Source organism: Bos indicus x Bos taurus, chromosome 6, assembly GCF_003369695.1.
Source record: "Bos indicus x Bos taurus breed Angus x Brahman F1 hybrid chromosome 6, Bos_hybrid_MaternalHap_v2.0, whole genome shotgun sequence".
Classification (NCBI taxonomy): domain Eukaryota; kingdom Metazoa; phylum Chordata; class Mammalia; order Artiodactyla; family Bovidae; genus Bos; species Bos indicus x Bos taurus.
Window position 1 is genome coordinate 117,098,583 of NC_040081.1, and position 23,521 is coordinate 117,122,103.

At 50.9% G+C, this 23,521-nt stretch overlaps 1 protein-coding gene and 1 pseudogene across 1 annotated transcript in view; one reads left to right on the forward strand and one right to left on the reverse strand.

Annotated features, from left to right (window-relative positions):
- The window catches only part of PDE6B (phosphodiesterase 6B), a 32,435-nt gene extending 21,637 nt beyond the window's left edge, over positions 1-10,798 (reverse strand). The window contains exons 1-3 of the mRNA XM_027545418.1: positions 10,289-10,798; positions 8,109-8,261; positions 7,781-7,870 (exon numbers count right to left, since the gene is read on the reverse strand). Of these exons, the coding sequence (XP_027401219.1) occupies positions 7,781-7,870; positions 8,109-8,261; positions 10,289-10,756 (711 nt within the window). The 5' untranslated portion in view covers positions 10,757-10,798. The remainder of the gene's footprint in view (positions 1-7,780; positions 7,871-8,108; positions 8,262-10,288) is intronic.
- Positions 10,799-18,470: 7,672 nt separating this feature from the next.
- On the forward strand, positions 18,471-23,368 carry LOC113894665 (annotated as a pseudogene).
- The last annotated feature ends 153 nt before the right edge of the window (positions 23,369-23,521 follow it).

The following is a 23,521-nucleotide window of genomic DNA, read 5'->3' on the forward strand; positions in this document are numbered from 1 at the left end:
CCATGGATGAACCTTGAGGACATTATGCTCGGTGCAATAAGCTAATCACAGAAAGACAAATACTATAGGATCCCACTTATATGAGCTAAAATCATAGAAACAGAGAACAGAATGTGGTTTCCAGGGGCTGGGATGGGGGATCTGGGGAGTTGGTGTTTAAAGAGGATAGAGTTCCAACTTGGGAATCTGTACAGAGTTCTGAAGATGGATGGTGGTGGTGGTTGCCTGATATGAATGTACTTAATGCCGCTGAACTGTCAATTAAAAATGATTAAGATAGTCGCACACACACCCTGCAGCCCTCACCCCAAATTTTGTCTTCCTTTTCTGGGGACTGGCGATGACTATTCTGTTAGGCCTCCTGTTTGGCCCCTGTTTCATCTCTGACAGGGTCGAGTAGTTTCAGATTAAATTGCTGTTACTACAAGGATACAGCATACACAATTCTGATACAGAATTCAGATACAGAAACCTGTATACAGATACAGAATACCTCATCAAGTTAGATCGGGTAGAGAGAGACTTCTGCTCTGCTAGGCAGGACTATGCGCACACACAGCAGGAAGTCGTTACAGAAGGAAGAGACCTCCGCCCCAGTTCCCAAAAAGTATCTTGAGTATGAAGTCTCTCGGGGGGAACTGTTGAGGGAAGCACACTGACTGAAACCGCCCACCCCGGCCAAGCACCACAGTCACCATGCACATGAGTTATTTTATGACAGGAGGTCCTGGTAATGAACACAGAACTAACAGGCCACAACTGGAAGAGATGGGGAAAGGTCGGAAAGAGACACCATGTGTCTGACCCCCTCTCAGAACCCTTCCTGCTGGCATCCGTCCTGGCTGAGCAATGCGCGCACCACCAGGGAGAACTCTAAGTCACAGTGATTGGCCAAAGACAACCTGGAAACTACCCCTCCCCACAGAACCCGAGACTGAGAGCCACGTGGTGGAGCAGTCCTCCTGCTTTCCCTTACCCTGCTGCTTTCTGCGGGTGCCCTTTCCCAACAAATTCTCTTGCTTTGTCAAAAAAAACGTGTAACAAATTGGCCCCATGCTGTCTTTACACGTAAAGTCCAAACATTCAAGAAGAGCATAACATTACTATGGGCATCCCGTCTGTTACCAAAACCAGTAATGTGATTGTAGAGAAATAATAATGTAATCCACTGTCACTCAAAAAACAGAACAAAACAAACAAACAAGCAAACTATGATTGAGGTAGTAATTTTTTTATGTGTATTTTATCACAAGGAAAATAATTGCGAAAAAAGTAAAAGAATGGAAAAATATATACCATGCTAACACCAATCAAAAGAAAACTGAGGGAGCTATGTTAAGTTTCTACAAAGCAGAAGAAAAGATTTTTCTTCTGCAGAAGAAAAATTATCAGGAGTAAAGAGGGACAGCACAAGCTGGAATCAAGATTGCCTGAAGAAATATCAGTAACCTCAGATATGCAGATGACACCACCCTTATGGCAGAAAGGGAAGAGGAACTAAAAAGCCTCTTGATGAAAGTGAAAGAGGAGAGTGAAAAAGTTGGCTTAAAGCTCAACATTCAGAAAACGAAGATCATGGCATCTGGTCCCATCACTTCATGGGAAATAGATGGGGAAACAGTGTCAGACTTTATTTTTGGGGGACTCCAAAATCACTGGAGATGGTGACTGCAGCCATGAAATTAAAAGATGCTTACTCCTTGGAAGGAAAGTTATGACCAACCTAGATAGCATATTCAAAAGCAGAGACATTGCCAACAAAGGTCCGTCTAGTCAAGGCTATGGTTTTTCCGGTGGTCATGTATGGATGTGAGAGTTGGACTGTGAAGAAAACTGAGTGCCAAAGAATTGATGCTTTTGAACTGTGGTTTGGAGGAGACTCTTGAGAGTCCCTTGGACTGCAAGGAGATCCAACCAGTCCATTCTGAAGGAGATCAGCCCTGGGATTTCTTTGGAAGGAATGATGCTAAAGCTGAAACTCCAGTACTTTGGCCACCTCAAGGGAAGTGTTGACTCATTGGAAAAGACTCTGATGCTGGGAGGGATTGGGGGCAGGAGGGGAAGGAGACGGCAGAGGATGAGATGGCTGGATGGCATCACTGACTGGATGGACATGAGTTTGAGTGAACTCCGGGAGTTGGTGATGGACAGGGAGGCCTGGCGTGCTGCGATTCACGGGGTCGCGAAGAGTCGGACACGACTGAGCGACTGAACTGAACTGAACTGAAAGAGGGGCATTACATAATGATAAAGCGGTCATTTCTCCAAGGAGTCATTAATCCTTAATGTGTATACACCTAACAGCAGGGCATCAGATTGCATAAAGTAAAAACTAATGGAACTGCAAGACACATAGATAAGTCCACTATTATAGTTGGAGACTTCAGTGTTCTTTTTTCAGTTAATTGATAGATCCTGCAGGCAGAAACTCAGTAAGAAAATAGTTGAACTAAACAGCAATGGCTACAATGAATGTCTGCAGACAACTTCATCCGACAGGAGCAGAACACACATTTCTCTCAAGGTCACATGGAACAGTCACCAACATAAACCACATTCTGGGCCACAAAACACGTCTTAACACATTTAAGAGAATTAAAAATCATAAGAATACATTGTCATACCACAGGCGATAAACTAGAAGTCATTAAGAGAAAGATAGTTGGAAAATTCCAAAACAGATTAAACAATACACTTCTAATTAATATATGGATAGAAAAAGAAGTCTCAAGAGAAATTTTGAAAGATTTTAAACTAAGTGAAGATACAACTTAACAAAGTTCGTGGGATACCATGAAAGCAGGGCTTGGAGTGAAATCTATAGCATTGATCGCATGTATTAGAGAAGAAGAACAGTCTAAAATCAGTAACTTAATCCTAGGAAACTAGAAAAAAAGATTATTTTAAGCCTAAAGCAAGCAGAAGGAAATGACTAATCAGTAACAAATATTAAAAACCACTGTATGCCCCCAAGTTTGATAACCTCGATTAAGCAGTTTAGATCAAATGAACGTTTCGGTGCCTCGAAAGGCACAAAGCACCACCACCAGCGCAAGGAGAACAGAATGATCTGAATGGACCTGTAAGTACTGAAGATACTGGATCAATAATTAATGGTCTTCCAAAAGAAAGCACCAGTCTCTGACAGCTTCACTGGTGAATCGTACAAAACATTTAGGGATGAAATTATGCCAATTCACAGCAACCTTTTCCTGAATATAGAAGCAGAAGGAAAACCTCTAAAACTATTCTTTGAGGCCAGCATTACCCTAATATACAAACCAAATAAAGACATTACAAGAAAGAAAACTATAGGCCAAAATTTCTCAAGAACATAGGTACAAAAATTCTTAATAAAATATTAGCGAAACCAACTCAATAGCACATGAAAATAACCATGCCCCAGAACTGAGTGACGGCATGCCTCCCAGGTGTGCGCAGCTGGTCCAGCATTGGACAATCAGTTAATGTAGACCACCATATTACTGGGCGAGAGAGGAAAACATTAACGTGACCATATCAATTGGTGGAGAAAAGTACTGACAAAATCCAACCCTCATTCAGAATAAAATCTCTAAGCAAAGTGTAAATAGAGGGGAAATTTGTCAACTAGAAAAAATTCTACAAAAACCCTTCAGCGAACGTCATATCTGACGGTGAGAAACTGGTTCTTTCCCTAACATCAGGAGCAAGGCAAGGATGGCCGTGTCACCACTCACGGCAGCATCGTACTGAAAGCCCTAGCAGGTGCGCTAGGACAGAAAGAAAGAACAACGGAGAGAGATGGGGAAGGAAGGAATAAAACTGTCTTTACTTGCAGATGACATGATCATTCATGGGAAAATACCAAGGGATCAATTTTTAAAACTTCCTGGAACTAATTATTGTCTTAAGGTTATAAGATAATAAAGTTGACATGTAATGAAAGTCGGTTGCTTCCCTTTATATGAGCAGTGAACTGCTGGCACTTGAAATTAAAAACACAATACCACTTACATCAGCATAAAATTAAATACTTAGGCACAAAGTAACTCAATATGTACTGAATCCATATGCAACTTTGAGAAAACTCTGAAGAAATCAAGGACAATCTAAGTAAACAGATATTCTTCATTCATGAACTGGAAACTCCTTATTGTTAAGACGCCACTTCTCAACCTAATGTGCAGATCTAATCCAGAACCAGTTAAAATGTCAGCGAGCTATTTTGTGCATATGGACAAACTGATTTTAAAATTTATATGGAAAGGCAAAAACCACAAAATAGCCAGTACAATACTGCAAGAAAAAAAAGTTGATATTCCCATCTTCAAGACTATGAAGCTATAGTGATCAGTACAGCATGGTATTGGTGAAAAGTAGGAACACAGATCAATGGAACTGAAAAGAAAGCCCAGAAATAGATGCACACGAACCAGTCAACTGCAGCCTGACAAAGAAACAAAGAAATTCAGTGGGAAAAGGCTGGCCTTTTCACTGACTGTTGTTGGAACAACTGGATAGCATATGCAAAAAATGGTATGTAGACACAAACCTTGCAGCCTTCTTGAGATTAACTCATAGACCTGAGTGTGAAATGCAGAGTATAAAGCTGCTAGAAGGTGGCATAGGACAGAAGCCAGATGACTCTGAGTTTGCTGAGGAGTTTTAAGGTGTAACGCTCAACTACAATCCATCCTAGTAAAGTTATTTAATATATTATGTTTATTAATACAATTAATTATATTGTAATTAACATTATATTTAAATTAATATTATGATTATTAATATTTTACCATATATATTATACTTAATATATCAGTTTATATTAAATAAATTTATTAAAATTAAAAACATGTTTTCAGACTCATGGACAGTGGTTACCAAGGGGAAGGGGGTTGCAGAGGGGTGGAGTGGGAGGGTGGGGTTAGCAGATGTAAGTCACTGTGTATAGGGTGGATAAACAGCAAGGTCCTCCTGTGTAGCACAGGGAACTATGGTCAATACCCTGCTGCTGCTGCTGCTAAGGCGCTTCAGTCGTGTCCGACTCTGTGCGACCCCATAGACCACAGCCCACCAGGCTCCTCCGTCCCTGGGATTCTCTAGGCAAGACCATTGGAGTGGGCTGCCATTTCCTTCTCCAATGCAGGAAAATGAAGAGTGAAAGTGAAGTCACTCAGTAGTGTCCTACTCTGAGCGACCCCATGGACTGCAGCCTACCAGGCTCCTCCGTCCATGGGATTTTCCAGGCAAGAGTACTGGAGTGGGGTGCCATTGCCTTCTCTGAGTCAATACCCTATGGTAAACTATAATGGGGAAGAGTATTTGAAAAAGAATGTATACATATATATAACTGAATAACTTGGTTATATAGCAGAAATTAACATAACATTGTAAATCAACTATACTTCAATTTAAAAAAAGAGAATATAAAACTTTTTTCCCAAATGTACTGGTAAGAGAATGAAAAGACAAGCTATACCACTGGAGAAAATATTTGCAAAATACATATCTGATAAAGGACTTAAAACCCAATGTTACAAAAAACTCTTGAAACTAAACAATAAGAAAAAAACAATCTGATTTCAAACAGGCAAAAGATCTGAACAGACACCTCACCAAAGAGTAGGAAATACAGTTGACAAATAAGTACATGAAAAGATGTCCAAAGTCACTTGTCATGAGAGCTGTGAATCAAAGCAGCGGTAAGAATGAGCAAAAGCTGAAACACTGGCAGAGACGCAGACAGAGCCACAGGGACTTCCGTTCATTGTTGGTGGGGATGTAAAGCAGGACAGCCACTTTGGGACAGTTTCTCACAAACTCATACACAATTATATACCATATTATCCAGCAATCACACTCTTTGGTATTTACTCAATCGAATTGAAAATTCATGCCCACGCAAAAACCTGTCTACAAATGTTTATAGCAGTTTTATTCATGATTGCCCCAAACTGGAAGCAATCAAGATGTCCTTCTATGGGTGAATCGATAAATAAATTGTGATGCATCCAGTCTTTGGTATATTATTCAACAATGAAAAGAACTGGGCTACCAAGCCATGAAAAGACATGCAGGAACCCTAAATGCATATTACCAAGTGAAAGCAGCCAGTCCTGACACCCTCCATACTGTACGACTGCAAGTATATGACAGTCAGCAAAAGGCAAAACTAAGGAGACAGTGAAAATATTAGTTGTCAGGGCTTTGGTGGAGGTGGGGGTTTTTAGGGTGGTGAAATGATTCTTTATGACACTGTATGGGTAGATACATGCCATGATGCACTTGTCGAGATCTATAAAAAGCTACAGCACAAAGAATGAACTGTAATGTTTGCAAATAAAAAATCATTTAGTAGATTGGAGGATTCCAGGAAAGAATGCAGACTGTGACAAGGGAATGCAAGAGACCTCCTCACGGAAGGGGCAGGGAGAGGCGCCGCCCTCAGCATTTTGGAAATGATGGCGCCTGCAAGAGCAAAGACAGAGTGCACACCCTCTGGGCTCTGGTGATGGACTTGCCTTCTGTGGGTCCCAGGTTACAGCTGTGACCCTGCCGCACACGCGCACCGAGAAGGGACAGCCCAAACCAAGAGCAGAGCCGGGAGCCGGGGGAGGGGCCTGAATGACTCGCGAGGGGCGGCGGGAGACATCAGCAGGAGTGAAGACGCAGGTGGCGACGGCAGAAACCGGCTCAGCTGTGCGCACGCGCCCAGGCCTCTGTGCTCCGCCGACGGAGGGCCTGGAAGCCACGCCAAGGTCACACCTGGTGCTCTGGACGTTGTTTCTAAGACTGTCTCCAACAAAAGGAGCCAGTCCCCTTGAGGAATGGGTAATTCCAGGACTGGGCAGAAAAATGCAAAGGAGACAGGAGCATTTTGTAGAGAGTAAGGATGCGCGAGAGTAAGGAAGTTACGTGGGAAGCACTAAGATGCACAGAAGCCCGAAACGAAAAGCCCACCCAGCCGCCTACCAGCTGAACAAAAGCCACGCAGAGTGATGGGTCGGTGGGCATGCAGAGGGCACAGGAGCCACTGGGAAGAGGAGTTGAACAACATAATCAGTCTAGTCATGCTGGGTTACACTAAAGCATAAAGAATACCCCTGTGTCCAGACTAATGGACAAATGATAACAGAAAGAAGGAAGTAGGCATCAGCCTCTGGTACAGCCCCGTCCCCACAGTGTGGAGCCCCCGTCCACCCAGTGGCCCTTCTAAGAGCACTTTGCAGCTGTCCGTGGGCTCTGCCGGCCCCACGCCCGGCCTTGCTCTCAGCCCCACACTGCAGTCCAGCCCTGCTGGCTGCCAGCCCTGCCGGGCCCCCTCTCACCCCCTCCCTCCCCCGAGCGTCCCCCCACCTCCCCCTCTGCACAGAGGAAGGTGGGCCGGACCCCGCTGAGGCCCCGAGGCCTCCTCGCTCAGGGACAAAGCAGACTCCAGTCCTGGAGGCAATTTCTTTCCTGTGTGGCTGGGGCAGAGTCCACCTACAGGCTTGGCTAAAGAGTGCCGGGCCTCTCTGACCCTGCTGTACCTTCATGATCCGCCCCTGCTCCTTCTGGAGAAGGCTGGAGGTGGCTTCTAAGGCGCAGTGGTGACGCCAGGTTTGCAGGTGGTCACAGCCCTGGGCCCGAGGGCAAGGCCACCGGCCTCCCACAGGGTCCTGGCTTCCGTGCCCTCAGCTCCGCATACTCACAGCTCTGACCCACAAGCACAAATCCCTGGGCCCTCTCCCTCAAGGTACCCAGGTGCCCATGGCACCTCGTGCCTCTGTCCCGAGAGACGCCTGGGCGCGTGCGGTACCTGGCCACGGCGAGTCTCGCAGTTGTGCAGGTAGTTCAAGTGGTAGATCTTCAGGTTTAATGTCCCGAAGTTCAGGTATTTCAGGAAAACCTGAAACAGAGGTTGTGGCAGCAGCAGTGAAAAACCCCGGCTTTCAGACGCTCGCCCAGGTATGTGTTTGCAGAGGAGACGCCCAGCGGCTGAGAGCGGGGACCACACGCCCTGCAGCGACCTCGCCTGTGGGCTGACTTGCAGCAGGTGAGCCCCCGGGGCCATGCGAGGAGAGCGGCCACGCAGATACCGCCCCCAGGCACAGGCGTGCGCACCTGGAGGGTCCCCAGACACTCACGTCTTCATCTTCACTTGTGAAACATGGGCCATCCAGCTTGTTCACAGCCATGATCACAGCCACGACATCTTTGCCGTTCATGATGGGTGTGGCCAGGATGTTCCTCGTCACATAGTCGGTCAGCTCATCCGCGAAGGAGCTGAAGTGGGGGCACTACAAGATGAGAGGAGAGAAGGGAGAGGCCATCGCTCTGTGGACCCGGAGTCCTGGTCCCCCTTGTCCCTGGGGGTCACGGCTAAGCTGCCCAGGCCAGTGCTAAGACCCAGGGGGCCACGCCCTGGGTATCAGGAGCCTGGGAAGCATACGCAGACACAGCCCATGGCCTGTGCTGGAGGTTCCAGCTTGGCTCAGTCCTTATCACCCCATCTCAGAGCCAGCGACCCCCAGCTCTCGAACCTCAGACTGCAGAGCTTGGCTACGAGCAGGCCCAGCACCTCCGCATCTGCTGCCGTCCGGCTAACTGGCCTTCCAGATGCCTCCTGAGTCTGTCTAGTCCATGTGTCCCCAAGCTCCTCCTGGTCCAGGCTGCAGTCTCCTCCTGCCCTCAGCCGCCCTGAGCCCGCTTCCATGCTCAGGACCTGTCTGCCAGCCCCGCGGACCTCCTGGGCCCCTGCTCCAGCAGGCATCTGCTCCACGGGGTTTCATGCCCCAACGATGAGACCTCTGTCCATGTCTGGCCCCCAGGGCAGGTTCCCCTGGTCTCGGAGTTGCTCTTCAGGGCCTCTCCCTGGTCAGGGGCCAGTTGAAGAAAATAGCTCATCTGAGCTTTGTCCTGGTCCAGTTGCCCCTTGCAACCTGGACCTCATGCCCAGAAACACCTGCCCGCCTATACCCTTTCCAAGGATTGGCATCCACACACCACCCCAGAGAGGGAACCTGGGCCTTGTCTCCCTGTCCCTCAGACCCAGGCAAGCCCTGTGACTTCTTTAAAGTGCCCCCAACCCTGTGCCTACTGCCCAGGCCTGGGCCTGCCTGCCTCCTGGTCCACCTGCACACAGCAACTGCTCCCCATGACAGTCTACATGCCTCAGTGACGCGGGTTCAGAGACCCTGGCCTTGCCGGGCACCACCACTCTCCTCTGCGTTCGACCTCCGCCCGCTGTCTCCCCACGAGCCCTCGGTTCTCAGCGGCCACCTGGCGGCACCCCCTCCAGCCCCTTGGACCAGAACCTCAGAACCAACAGCACAGGTTTGGGTCGGGGGGTGGGGGGTGGAGGCTCACAGAGGGGAGGGGTGGGATGAAGTGGGGGAGGGGGAGGGAGGGCCGGGGGGCTCTCGGTGCAGCCCCCCAACTTCTGCAGGATGTTTTCCTGGTAATTTACGCTCTGGACCCTCCGATTCTTGGGTGACCCATTTCCTAAAAAGGAAGTGAAGATGAAGCTAATCCCAGAGATTAGCATATTCAGGTCGCTGGACCGAGGCTTGTTTGAGGAGATAAGTTTAAGAGGATTGCAGTCAGGAGTCAGGGGCCTGGGGGTCTGTCCAAAAGTCTGTTTTTGTCTCGAGGGACAAGGGGTTGCAGCTGCTCTGGCAGCGGCCTGTCCCTGTGGGTGCCTCCCTCTGGACCCGTTGCAGCAGGGAGGGGGCGGAGCCGCTCTCAGGCGAGACCTGTGACTCTCCCGAGGGGTTGGGGAGGACGGAAGAGGTGGCCAGCCCTGCCTGTGCCCATCGTGGGGCCCTACCCACATGCCCCGCAGGTGTTGACCCCAGTCCCGCCCCTCGGCCCCTGGGCGCCCTGGGCCAGCTTCTTTATTTTTTATATATTTATTTTTTTTCTGGCGGGGACACTTTTGGATCTCCTCCCCTACCAGGGACTGAATCTCAGGCCACGGCAGAGAAAGCGCAGCATTCTAACCACTAGGCCAGCAGGGAACCTGGACCAACTTCTGAACCTCCAAGCTTGCCCAGCCCGGCAGGCGGTGCGGTCTCTGACGAGGCTGTGAGCTCAGGGCTCTGGGGTCCAGCGGCCCCGCCTTTCTGGGCCTCTGCACTGGTCTCTGCCCAGAGATCTTCCTGCCCTAACCCTGCCCCGGGGGTCGTGCCTCAAGGGGCAGCAGGAGTCCTCCCTGCCACCTCAGGCCTCCCCCGGCAAGCTCTGAGCTGGCTCTGCTCCGCTCGCTGCCCCCGCTCCGCTCGCTACCCCCTAAAACCTGAGCACCCCTGGGGCCTGCGGACCCCACCTCCATCACGTCCTGGACATTCACCATCTTCTTGGTCTGAGCCACGTGGCCCACGACCCCGATGTCCAGCGGGAAGACGATCTCGGAGTCAGGAGGCACCAGGCAGTCCTCCAGGACGCTGTCGGGCTGCACGCTGAAGAGGCGGGTGGCGAGCTCGGCCACACCGTTGCGCTGGCGGTACATGAAGAGGCTGCAGCGGTCGGCGTGCAGGATGGAGCAGAGGCGCCGCAGGATCTTGAAGACCACGCGCTCCATGTTCACGTTCTCCTGCATGTCCTGCACCAGCTCGAACAGGGCCGCGCTCTCCTCCACCTGGCACAGCTCTCGGAAGCTGGTGCAGCCCTCGGGGCACCCGTCCTCGCAGGCATTGGCCACATCCTCCGGGCTCAGCTTCCTCCCAAAGTACTGGTCCGCGAAGCCGGGGTTCTGGTCCAGGAACCTGTGCACCTGCCCCTCACTGAGGCTCATGGTGTCCGGCTGCCCGTCCGAGAGCAGCACCCGCCCCTGCGCACAGGGCCCTCCAGCAAACACTGCCATCAGCAAAGCCTGTCTTAGTGGAGATTACCACGCCAGCTGACCCACCCACGCCTGCCCTCCCTCCCCGTGGGGCCCGGACCGCCTGCTTCCTGGGAACATCAGACCACCTGGGCTGGGGGCTGCGGGGTAATAGCTCAGGGCCTTCTGCCTGTGGCAGAGGTCCTGGCATGGGGGCAGGCCCTCCCACCCACCCCCAGGGAGAGGTGATGGCTCAAATGCCATGAGGGGCCACCCAAGGATCGGGGATGGTCCAGCAGCAGCCCCAGGTCTCCTGGGCCCCCAGACCCGGGCTCAGGTGTGCTGGGCGGCGGGGCAGAGCTCTGCTCGGGGGGTGGGGGTGGACCCCTGACTGCGCCGCCCACCTTGGGGAGGGAAGTGGGGAGAGGGGAGGAGGGGTGGAGGCGGGGCCCCAGTAGGGGGCTATTCTCTGTCAAGAGCCTGCATCTCTAGTTAGGAGTGGTCTCCACGAGTGCCCACCACACTCCTCTCTTCTCGGCCCAGCCCCTACTTGTTGGGACCCTTACTCAGGCTGCCAGGCCCTCTGCTCACACAGAGCCCAGGGTGGCTCTGCCAGCAGTACCCAGTGTTACGGACAAGATCACACCTGAGCGAGCATCTGGGCCTCACACAGGGACCCGTGGGCCCAGACAGCAGCGGGGGCCTCCGGCTGAGCGCCTTGCCACCCTCCCTCCTCAAGGTCCGATCCCAACCTCCTTGTGAGCTGAGATGAGATGAAAAGGCTTGGGTTACAGCTGGAGGACTCACCCCAGGTCTGCCTGACTCTCCAGTTGCAGGAGTTCCTTTCACTTCCCTTCACACAAGAAACCATGTGCAGATATGTGTACATGCCTGTGAGTGCACATACTGGGTGTGCACGAGGATGCATGCATGTGAGTGTGCATGTGTGCTCGGGGACCACAGCGCAGTTAAGGGTAGGAGCTCTGCCCACCAGCGTGCGCATCACTCAGCAAGGTCGGGGGGCTGGTGTTCTGGGCTCGCCTTCTGCAGCAGCCAGAGGGGTGCTGAGCACCCTGGCCAGAGGCGGAAGCTGAGAGGTTTAGCTAGAGACCAAGTCATGGAGGGCCGGGAGGAGAAGGGCCTCGTCTCTTTGTCTTTCTTATGCTACCGTGTCTATGTCGTCATCATGCTCATAACTAGGAGGCAGGGCTGTGTGACTGAGCTGGTGGAAATGTGTGGACGTGACATGCATGTGTGGGCGTCCATCTGTGCGCATGCGTGTGGGAGTGTGGCGCTAGCACCTCCACGGTTGCACAAGCTTGCTCAGCACCAGTCTCCATTCGGGGGGCCTTCCGTGTGGGCCCTGGGCGGGTGCCCGGCAGCTGCATCAGCCACAAAGGCCCAGCTGGCCGAGCTTAGGGTGCTGGCCTGGAGCCGCTCTGTCCCGCCTCCGCTTCTTCACGCAGCAGAGGCCTTTCAGGGCTGCACTGAGGGCCCCACTCTCCCAGATTAGGGAGCGTGGCCACGGCTGGGGGCAGCGAGAGGTGGGGCGGGGGCACAGGTGCCGTGGGCCAGAGCTGCAGAGCTTGGACTGGGGCCCAGGCTGAGGGTCACCTCGCTCTAAATCCAGCCCTGGGAAGCTTCCAGGGCCCCCTCCCACCATGAGCCGGAGTCCAGCCCGCGCTGGATGTGAGGGCCGTGCCCGTGACGAGGTGGCCATCTGGCCAAACGGCCCAGAAGAGCCGGATTTCTGGGGGTGCGTTTCCCAGGCCCTGTGCTCACCCTGCCAGGGGCCACCTTCCCTGTTTCTGCTTTTCCTCTCTCTGCCTCTGCAGGGCTGAGGGAAGGAGGAGTGATTCTCCCCTGTGTGGGGGCAGAGGGCCTGGCCCTGGGCTCGGGGCAGAGCACCCATGCAAGACCCGTGGTGGCCGTGGGTGGGCGTGAAGGGGGCCCACAGTGACTTGCTGGTGGGTTTTGCTGCCCCCTGAAGTGCTCATAGGTATGGGAACTGAGGTGTTAGTGCCCTGAGGAGCCCTGGGCACATGGTGTAAACGCCTGGCCACCTCATCTGCAGGGGGGCTCCTCCCCGGTCACTTCTCAACGTGCCCACTGGTGGGTCCCAGGCTCTTGAGCAGCCCCAGGGGTGGGCTCGATGCAATTAGATGTTCCATTTAGGGGTGCCTTTAAGGTGTGCAGAGAGGGGTGTCCGAGAGGCTCCTGTGGGGTGCACCCGTGAGCTTCACCTTTGAGAGGCAGCTGTGCAGTGCACACGTTGCTGTTCAGTCGCTCAGTCGTGTCCGACTCTGCGACCCCATGGACTGCAGCATGCCAGGCCTCCCTGTCCTCCACCATCTCCTGGAGCTTGCTCAGACTCATGTCCATTGAGTCAACGATGCCATCCAACCACCTCATCCTCTGTTGTCCCCTTCTCCTCCCACTTTCAGTCTTTCCCATCATCAGGGTTTTTTCAAATGAGTCTGTTTTTCACATCAGGTGGCCAAAGTATTGGAGCTTCAGCTTCAGCATCAGTCCTTCCAATGGATACTCAGGACTGATTTCCTTTAGGATGGACTGGTTGGATCTCCTTGTTGTCTAAGGGACTCTTGAGAATCTTCTCCAACAGCACAGTTCAAAACCACCAGTTCTTTGGTGCTCAGCCTCCTTTACGGTCCACCTCTCACATCCGTACATGACCACTGGAAAAACCAGAGCTTTGACTAGATGGACCTCTGTCAGCAAAGTGATGTCTCTGCTTTTTAATACGCTGTCTGGGCTGGTCATGGCTTTTCTTCCAAGGAGCGAGCGTCTTTTAGTTTCATGGCTGCAGCCACCACCTGCGGTGACTTTGGAGCCAAGAAAAGAAGTCCCTCACTGTTTGCCTTTTCCATCTATTTTCCAAGAAGTGACGGGACTTGATGCCATGATCTTCAATTTTTTTGGTGTTCAAGCGTCCATCAGGCACAGCAGGTAACTTCTCCAGGTGAACTTGGAAAGTGTTTGAGGAAATGTGAGGTTCCTGCTAATTTTACCTCATCACAGTGTGGGATTTTATCAGCAAGTCCGCCCGGGGAGCTGTTGACAAGGCGTGTCTGGATAGCTATCGCATGGAGAGAGTTCTAGGTCCTTGTCCCAAACTGTGGAGAGGATGCAGTTTCATAAGGAGCAAGTGCCCTGAAATTAAAATGAACCAGGCAAGAGGCTGGAAAGGGTGAGGAAATCGGAGTTCGCGTTCCGAAATATCATTTACTCTGTGGTGCAGAAAACGGACACGTCCATTAGGACCTTGTCCTTCCACAAGATGTGTCACTGGAGGGATGAGGGGCAGGTGGTAATGTGGGGGGCAGAGGGGAGCTTCAGGGGCTCGGACCCAGGCTGGGGTGGACATGCACCCCTGCCCCCACCCACTGCCCGACACCAGGGCAGACTCTGGCCAGCAAGCCTCTTGGAAATGGAACCAGGAGGTGTGTGGCTCAGCTGTGGTGCACAGGGCAGGGGAGGTGGGGACATGGAGAGAACAGAGGTCACCCTCGGGGGCCTGGAGGGAGCGGATGCGGAGCTGGAAGAGTGGGCCGGGTGAGGGAGCCCCTCTGAGTCTGTGCTGGTCTGGGCAGTGGTGTCAGGAGCCGAAACCTCTTCCCTCTCTGCTGCCATAATCTTCAGAGTAGCATAGACTTGGGTCTCGATGCCTGGAGCCTGCAGCATGGAGTGAGGACCTACACCCTTCCAGGGGGGTGGCTGCAGGGCAGTAGCATGAGCTGCGGGGTGCGCAGAGGGCAGGCACAGCAGCAGGAGGCAGGATTGCTTCCTCCGAAGACGATCGGAACACCCCGGGCCCCGCCCTGCAGGGTCTGCAGAGGCCCCAGGGAGACTAAGGATGACTGCGGTCCTTTGTGAGCCCACCCGCAGCGGCAGGGGCAGTGGTGGTGCCCATGGAGTGGCTGAGTCTCCCGGCTGGGCCAGGGGCTGGCCTTCCAGCCTCAGTCACCTGCCAGCTGACCATGGCTGCAATGTGACCATGGGCAAGACTGGCAGAAGTGCCCAGCTCAGCCCAGCCCAAATGACTGACCCACAGACTATGAGACACGAAGCTGTTTAGGGCACCAAGATCTGGGGCACCTGGTCCTGTCCTGTGTGGCTGATCGCTGAGGAGAGCCCGGGGCAAACACCTCACAGGAGAGTCGCAGTCCTGGGTCAGCATGCTGGGCAGAGAGCACACCCTCGTTCACCAGGAGCCAGAGACGCAGCTAGTCAGGCAGCAGGTGCGACCACTTGGCCCCGGGCCCTGGCACAGCTGAGGAAGGAGGGAGGAGAGGAACGGAGATGCAGTTGTGGCCTCCCCTCCAACCTCCCCTCCCCACTGGCTACGGATTGCCCCACGGGGCATGGGCGCCCCAGCCTGCAGGCGTGTCCCAGCCTGCAGGGGCGGCCACTCAGAAACCTGGGTGGCCTCCCGCCCACCAGGGTGGCAGAAGTGGCAGGGGAAGCAGCCAAGGGGGACTGTGCCTGCCCCCAGCACCAGGCGGGTGGTTGGGGGGCTGAGGTGGACGGGAGACAGGGCCTGGGGAACAACCCTGGGGCCACAGCGGGGTCTGAGGCAATGATCCCATGGGTCAGCACCGAACAGGAGGCAGCTCTCCAACTGACACTGAGCATGTAAGAAGTGACATCGTTGGAGAGCCAGCAACGCCGAGAATCATGCCGCCACCTCCCTGGAGGGGCTGGTGGGTCTAGTGGAGATGCGGCTGCACTCGCTAGAGCCAGGAGCTGTGCCAGGAGCTTTGCCCTTGCTGGCGATGTCGCTCCCTCCAGACTGCCTCCTCTCTGCACTCATGTCCAAGGCAGCGATTCTGTACCCAGACCCAGGGCATGGGTCATCTCTGGCTTTCCATCACTTTTTAGGGGCTGCACACAATTCCATTTTGTGGAGCTTCCCTGATTTACTTACTTAGTCTCCTGTTCATGGACACTTAGGATGTTTCTGTTTGGGTTTTGAGGGGAGGTAAATGCTGCAGACGGTGATTGCAGCCATGAACCTAAAAGATGCTTGCTCCTTGGAAGAAGAGCTATAACCAACCTAGACAGCATATTAAAAAGCAGAGACATTACTTTGCCAACAAAGGTCCGTCAAGTCAAAGCTATGGTTTTTCCAGTACTCATGTATGGATGTGAGAGTTGGACTATAAAGACAGCTGAGCACCGAAGAATTGATGCTTCTGAACTGTGGTATTGGAGAAGACTCTTGAGAGTCCCTTGGACTGCAAGGAGATCAAACCAGTTCATCCTAAAGGAAATCAATCCTGAATATTCATTGGAAGGACTGATGCTGAAGCTGAAACTCCAATACTTTGACCACCTGATGTGAAGAACTGGCTCATTTGAAAAGACCCTGATGCTGGGAAAGATTGAGGGCAGGAAGAGAAGGGACAACAGAGGATGAGATGGTTGGATGGCATCACCAACTCTATGGACATGAGTTTGAGTAAACTCTAGAAGCGACAGGGAGGCCTGGCGTGCTGCGGTCCATGGGGTCACAGAGTAGGACACGACTGAGTGACTGAACTGAACTGATCGAAACACTGTCAGTTCTCCACCCCAGTCCTGGAACAGCAGAGAGCTCAGATAGAGGGAGCGTCACCTTTGCTGCCAGCCCTACAGAGAAGGCGTGACTTCGGGTGCTGGCAGGAGGCCTTGCTAACACTGCCTGCCTCCCTGGCCAGAGCTGGGAGCAGCCCACACTCACTCAGGCCGTTACCTACATGGATCCAGGGCAGAGGGCAGAAGAGATGGAATCCTTCAAGCTTGCAGAATTTTAATAGCTTCGCTTAACTCAATCAGAAAAGGACCTGTGGCTATGACTGCAACCAAGTGGCATTCCGCCTCCATGGGGTGGGTTGGGGGGTCATAGGAGAGCTTTGGGGGCAGGGAAGTAGGGGCAGGCATCCCCATGGCACCACGGGGCTTGATCTTTTTTAAAACTGTAAAGAAGGTCCTGGTGGATCAACTTCTGCCTTTTGTTTTTTTAGCCTGGAATCTGTGAAAGGGAATCTATTTGGAAATAGTCTTCACAGTGGTAATTGCTCAGTTGTGTCTGACTCTTTGTGACCCCATGAACTGTGGCCTGCCAGGCTCCTGTGTCCATAGAATTCTCCAGGCAAGAATACTAGAGTGGGTTGCCATTTCCTCCTCCAGGGGATCTTCCCAACCTAGGGACTGAACCTGGGTCTCTTGCATTGGCAGAAAATTCTTTACTGTCTGAGTCATCAGCGAAGCCCCCTACAGTCTTTGCAGATGTAACCCAGTTAAGATGAGCTCTACTGGATTCAGTTCAGTTCAGTTCAGTTCAGTCGCTCAGTCATGTCTGACTCTTTGTGACCCCATGGACTGCAGCACGCCAGGCCTCCCTGTCCATCACCAACTCCTGGAGTTCACTCAAACTCATGTCCATTGAGTCAGTGATGCCATCTAACCATCTCATCATCTGTCATCTGCTTCTCCTCCCACCCTTGATCTTTCCCAGCATCAGGATCTTTTCAAATGAGTCAGCTCTTTGCATCAGGTGGCCAAAGTATTGGAGTTTCAGCTTCAACATCAGTCCTTCCAATGAATATTCAGGACTTATTTCCTTTAGGATGGATGGTTGGATCTCCTTGCCATCCAAGGGTCTCTCAAGAGTCTTCTCCAACACCACAGTTCAAAAGCATCCATTCTTTGGTGCTCAGCTTTCTTTATAGTCCACCTCTCATATCCATACCTGACTACTGGAGAAACCATAGCCTTGACTAGATGGACCTTTGTTGGCAAAATGATGTCTCTGCTTTTTAATATGCTGTCTAGGTTGGTCATCGGAGAAGGCAATGGCACCCCACTCCAGTACTCTTGCTTGGAAAACCCCATGGACGGAGGAGCCTATTAGGCTGCAATCCATGGGGTCGCTAAGAGTCGGACAGGACTGAGCGACTTCACTTTTCACTTTTCACTTTCATGCATTGGAGAAGGAAATGGCAGCCCACTCCAGTGTTCTTGCCTGGAGAATCCCAGGGACGGGGGAGCCTGGTGGGCTGCCGTCTATGGGGTCGCAGAGTCAGACACGACTGAAGTGACTTAGCATAGTATAGGTTGGTCATAGCTTTTCTTCCAAGGAGCAAGCAACTTTTAATTTCATGGCTGCAGTCACCATCTGCAGCAATTTTGGAGCCCCCCAAAAACATAAAGTCTGCCATTCTTTCCTCATCTATTTGCCATAAAGTGATGGGACCAGATGCCATGATCTTAGTTTCCTGAATGTTGAGCTTTAAGCCAACTTTTTCTCTCTCCTCTTTCACGTTCATCAAAAGGCTCTTTAATTCCTCTTCACTTTCTGCCATAAGGGTGGTGTCATCTACATATCTGAGGTTATTGATATTTCTCCTGGCAATCTTGATTCCAGCTTTTGCTTCGTCCGGCCCAGCATTTCTCATGATGTACTCTGCATAGAAGTTAAATAAGCAGGGTGACAATATACAGCCTTGCTGTACTCCTTTTCTACTGGATTAGGTGTTGTCTTTATAAGAAAAGGTACAGAGGAGAAGGACATTCATGGATGGAGCTGGTCTAAACCAGCCACAGCCTCATCCTAGGGCCAGAGGCTGGCAAGGATCAGCTTGGAGCCACTGACGGCTGCCGCTGGTGAGAGGGAGGCAGCCGGGCCATGCCGGTCAGTCGCGACTCCCTCCTCTAGGGCATGTACAGTGGCTGCCCGGACCTGGCTGTCCTGGGACAGGCAAGTGTGAGGGCAGGGTCAAGGCCGCAGGAGGAAAGAGCTGAGAATGTGAAGGGAAGCTGGAGCCCACCCTCCTCAACAGGTGTTGGCGCAGCCCTTTGACAGCTTTTCTGAGCCTATAGGGGATGTTCAACTGTTATTGTATGAACCAGGGCTCCCCAGAGAAACAGACCAGTGGGTTCTGGGGCCGGAGTGTGACTCTCAGAGTGGGGCCACCATGGGCAGTGTCCGCATGAACAGAGAACAAGCTAAAAGGATGGGCCCTAACTTCAGAGGGGATATAAGACTGACTGAGACAGAAAACTCAGGCGATGACCACAGACACAAGGGCCAAGAGGATACTGAAAAGTCCTGTGACCAAATATTCTGGTTCAAAGGATTTGTCTGCCCAGAAGAAACTGTGACTGCAAGTTAGATAACAAGTACGAAGTTGGGATAAAACACCACTGCCAGCGGGGGTCATAAAGCAGTGGCTGACGGTCTGGTAAGAGGATTAAACTTCATCAGCTCCATCCCTGCAATTGACCTCAGGCAACTGACCTGTGGCTTTGGCTAATGGAATGTGGGAGTGATACCAGGGTGCTTGGCCTTCTCCTATCAACAGAGGCCAGACAAGAAATTCAGGCAAGGCTTTATTGGGGTCCTTGCTGCAGCAGAGGGCAGTGAAGACAAATACGTTCCCAAGAAAAAGAAGTGCAAAAAAGAAAAATGGCTGTCTGAGGACACCTTACAAATAGCTGAGAAAAGAAGAAACGCTAAAGGCAAAGGAGAGAAGGAAAGATAAACCCATCCGAATGCAGAGTTCCAAAGAATAGTAAGGGGACATAAGAAAGCCTTCCTAAGTGATCAATGCAAAGAAATAGAGGAAGACAATAGAAAGGGAAAGACTAGAGATCTCTTCAGGAAAATTAGAGATGCCAAGGGAACATTTTATGCAAAGATGGGCTCAATAAAGAGCAGAAATGGTATGGACCTAACAGAAGCAGAAGATATGAAGAAGAGGTGGCAAGAATACACATAAGAACTGCACAAAAAAGATTTTAATGACCCAGATAACCATGATGGTATGATCACTCACCTAGAGCCAGACATTCTGGATTCTGAGGGGAAGTGGGCCTTAGGAAGTATCACTATGAACAAAGCTAGTGGAGGTGATGGAATTCCAGTTGAGCTATTTCAAATCCTGAAAGATGATGCTGTTAAAGTGCTGCACTCAATATGCCAGCAAATTTGGAAAACTCAGCAGTGGCCACAGGACTGGAAAAGGTCCGTTTTCATTCCAATCCCAAAGAAAGGCAATGCCAGAGAATGCTCAAACTACCACATAATTGCACTCATCTCAAATGTTAGCAAAGTAATGATCAAAATTCTCCAAGTGAGGCTTCAACAGTACATGAACTGAGAACTTCCAGATGTTCAAGTTGGATTTAGAAAAGGCAGAGGAACCAGAGTTCAAATTGCCAACATCCGTTGGATCATTCAAAAAGTGAGAGAGTTTCAGAAAAACATTTACTTCTGTTTTATTGACTATGCCAAAGCTTTTGGCTGTGTGGATCACAACAAACTGGAAAATTCTTAAAGAGATGGGAATACCAGACCACCTTACCTACCTCTTGAAAAATCTGTATGCAGGTCAAGAGCAACAGTTAGAACCGGACATGGAACAATGGACTTGTTCCAAATTGGGAAAAGAGTACGACAAGGCTGTATATTGTTTCCTTTCTATGTAGAATACATCACGTGAAATGCCTGGCTGGATGAAGTAGAAGCTGGAATCAAGATTGCTGGGAGAAATATCAATAACCTCAGATATGCAGATGATACCACCCTTATGGCAGAAAGTGAAGAGGAATTAAAGAGCCTCTTGATGAATGTGAAAGAGGAGAGCGAAAAATCTGGCTTAAAACTCAACATTCAGAAAACTAAGATCATGGCATCTGGTCCCATCACTTCATGGCAAATAGATGGGGAAACAGTGGAAACAGTGGCTGACTTTATTTTTTTGAGCTCCAAAATCACTGCAGATGGTGACTGCAGCCATGAAAGTAAAAGATGCTGTTCCTTGGAAGAAAAGCTATGACCAACCTAGACAGCATATTAGAAAGCAGAGATATCACTTTGTTGACAAACATCCATCTAGTCAAAGCTGTGGTTTTTCCAGTGGTCATGTATGGATGTGAGAGTTGGACCACAAAAAAGGCTGAGCACCAAAGAATTGATGCTTTTGAACTGTGGTGTTGGAGAAGACTCTTGAGAGTCTCTTGGACAGCAAGGAGATCCAACCAGTCCATCCTAAAGGAAATCAGTCCTGAATATTCATTGGAAGGACTGATGCTGAAGCTGAAGCTCTACTACTTTGGCCACATGATGTGAATAACTGACTTATTGGGAAAGCCCCTGATGCTGGGAAAGATTGAGGGCAGAAGGAGAAGGGGATGACAGAGGATGAGATGGCTGGATGGCATCACCGACTCGATGGACATGAGTTTGGGTAAAATCCGGGAGTTGGTGATGGACAGGGAGGCCTGGCGTGCTGCAATTCATGGGGTCGCAGAGTCGGACGCCACTGGGCGACTGAACTGACTGACTGACTGCTCAGAATTTGGCCCAATTGAGCAGGTACGCGGTTATTTTTGGTCCTATGAGTTTGTTTGTATTTTGTTGCTGGAGGAGAGGTGTGCACGTGCGGAAGCGAAGGGGCCCAGGTCCCAGCCTGTCTCAGGAGGAAGCAAGAAAAGCCCTTCTAAACAGCCATGGGGCTCCACTGCCTTTTATCCCTCTTTGCTGAACACATCACATCCCCAAAGGGGCTGTTTGGGTCCTAGAATGAAGAAGACAGACCTGCGACGGGTGAAGTATGAATGAAGGATACTTTGACTGTTGTAAGCCATACTCATCTGAATCTGATTATTATCGCAGCACAGCACAGGAAGTTAACTTCTTTTTTAACCACAGATCAGAGTTGGGTTAATCTTGTTCCCCAGTTCATGACACACTATCACCATTGGTCTAATCCCTCTTGTATTTTATCTTATCCACATGTCCTATTTATCCACCTATCTACCCACCCACCACCCATCTGCTCCCTCAGCTCCTGTCTTCCAGTTTGAGTACTATCTTCTAGTATCTTCCATCAGGTAGCACCTTAAAAAGTTATGGGGGCATATAAAGAAAAAATGAATTTTTTTAATGAATTCAAGTTCAAATTAAGGGAATCAATTCACTCATTGTCAATGTAAGGCACTTATCAATGTTTAAAGGGAAATTAATGCATTAAAAGATTGTATAAGGGCTCCCCCGTCCCTGGGAGTCTCCAGGCAAGAACACTGGAGTGGGTTGCCATTTCCTTCTCCAATGCATGAAAGTGAAAAGTGAAAGTGAAGTCGCTCAGTCATGTCCAAGTCTTCGCAACCCCATGGACTGCAGCCTCCTCCGTCCATGGGATTTTCCAGGCAAGAGTACTGGAGTGGGTTGCCATTGCTTTCTCTGATAAGAAAATAAGAAAGGTCTCAAATCAGAACTAGAAAAGAAAGAGCAAACTAAAGCCAAAGTAAGCAGAAAAAAGAGGGGAAAATAAAAGAGCAGAATCAATGAATATAAAACCAAAAATAAAGAAAATAAATTAGAATGTAGTTTCTGGAAATGACCAAAAACTGACAAACCTCTAGCCAAACTGATCAAGAAAAAAAAAAATGCAGTGAAGGCTGGGCGATGGCAGTCTTGGAAGGCCCGCTTGCAGAAAGACCTGAGCCCGCGGTATCCCCGCGGTAGACTGGATCGGGGTGGTGGGCTCCGGGTCCTGAGGGATGGAGCACCATGCAGGTGACCCTCATGTGTCAGTGCTGCAGTCAGCCTCTGAAACTGGACACGAGCTTCAAGATCCTGGACCATGTCACCATCCAGGAGCTCCTGCCACAGCCCAGCTGAAACCAGGAGAGACCCAGGAGGAAGAGGCTAACTCAGGAGAAGAGCCATTTATTGAAACTCGCCAGGATGGTGTCTCTTGCAGATTCATCCCCCCGGCTAGGATGATGTCCACAGAGAGTGCCAAAAGCTTCAGTCTGATTGGGGAGGCATCCGATGGTGGCACCATGGAGAACCTCAGCTGAAGACTAAAGGTCACTGGGGACCTTTTTGACATTATGTCAGGCCAGACGGATGTGGATCACCCCCTGTGTGAGGAACGCACAGACACTCTTAGACCAGCTGGACACTCAGCTCAACGTCACTGAAAATGAGTGTCAGAACTACAAACGCTGTTTGGAGATCTTAGAGCAAGTGAATGAAGATGACAGCGAACAGCTTGGGTTGGAGCTAAAGGAGTTGGCATTAGAGGAGGCGAGGCTGATCCAAGAGCTGGAAGATGTGGAAAAGAACCGGAAGATAGTGGCGGAAAATCTCAAGAAGGTCCAGGCTGAGGCTGAGAGATTGGATCAGGAGGAAGCTCAGTATCAAAGGGAATACAGTGAATTAAAAGACAACAGCTAGAACTGGATAATGAGCTGAAGAGTGTAGAAAACCAGATGTGTTATACCCAGATGCAGCTGGACAAGCTGAAGAGAACTAATGTCTTTAATGCAACCTTCCACATTTGGCATAGTGGACAGTTTGGTACAATCAATAACTTCAGACTGGGTCGGTGGCCCAGTGTTCCTGTGGAATGGAATGAGATTAATGCTGCTTGGGGCCAGACAGTGTTGCTGCTCCACGCCCTGGCCAATAAGGTGGGGCTGAAATCTCAGAGGTGTCGACTTGTTCCCTCTGGAAACCATTCATATCTGGAGTCTCTGACAGACAAATCTGAGGTCAGTATTCCCCAGTGCTGAATGAACCTGAAGTAGGACCAAAGTGAGCAGAATGGAAGGGATGGGAAGAATGGAAGCAAAACTAGTGTGCAGGTGGGAAAGCTGAACATGGAGCAAGACCCACGACACTGATGGGCAGGGTGGACCCAGCACTGCAAGCAAGACAGAGGGACC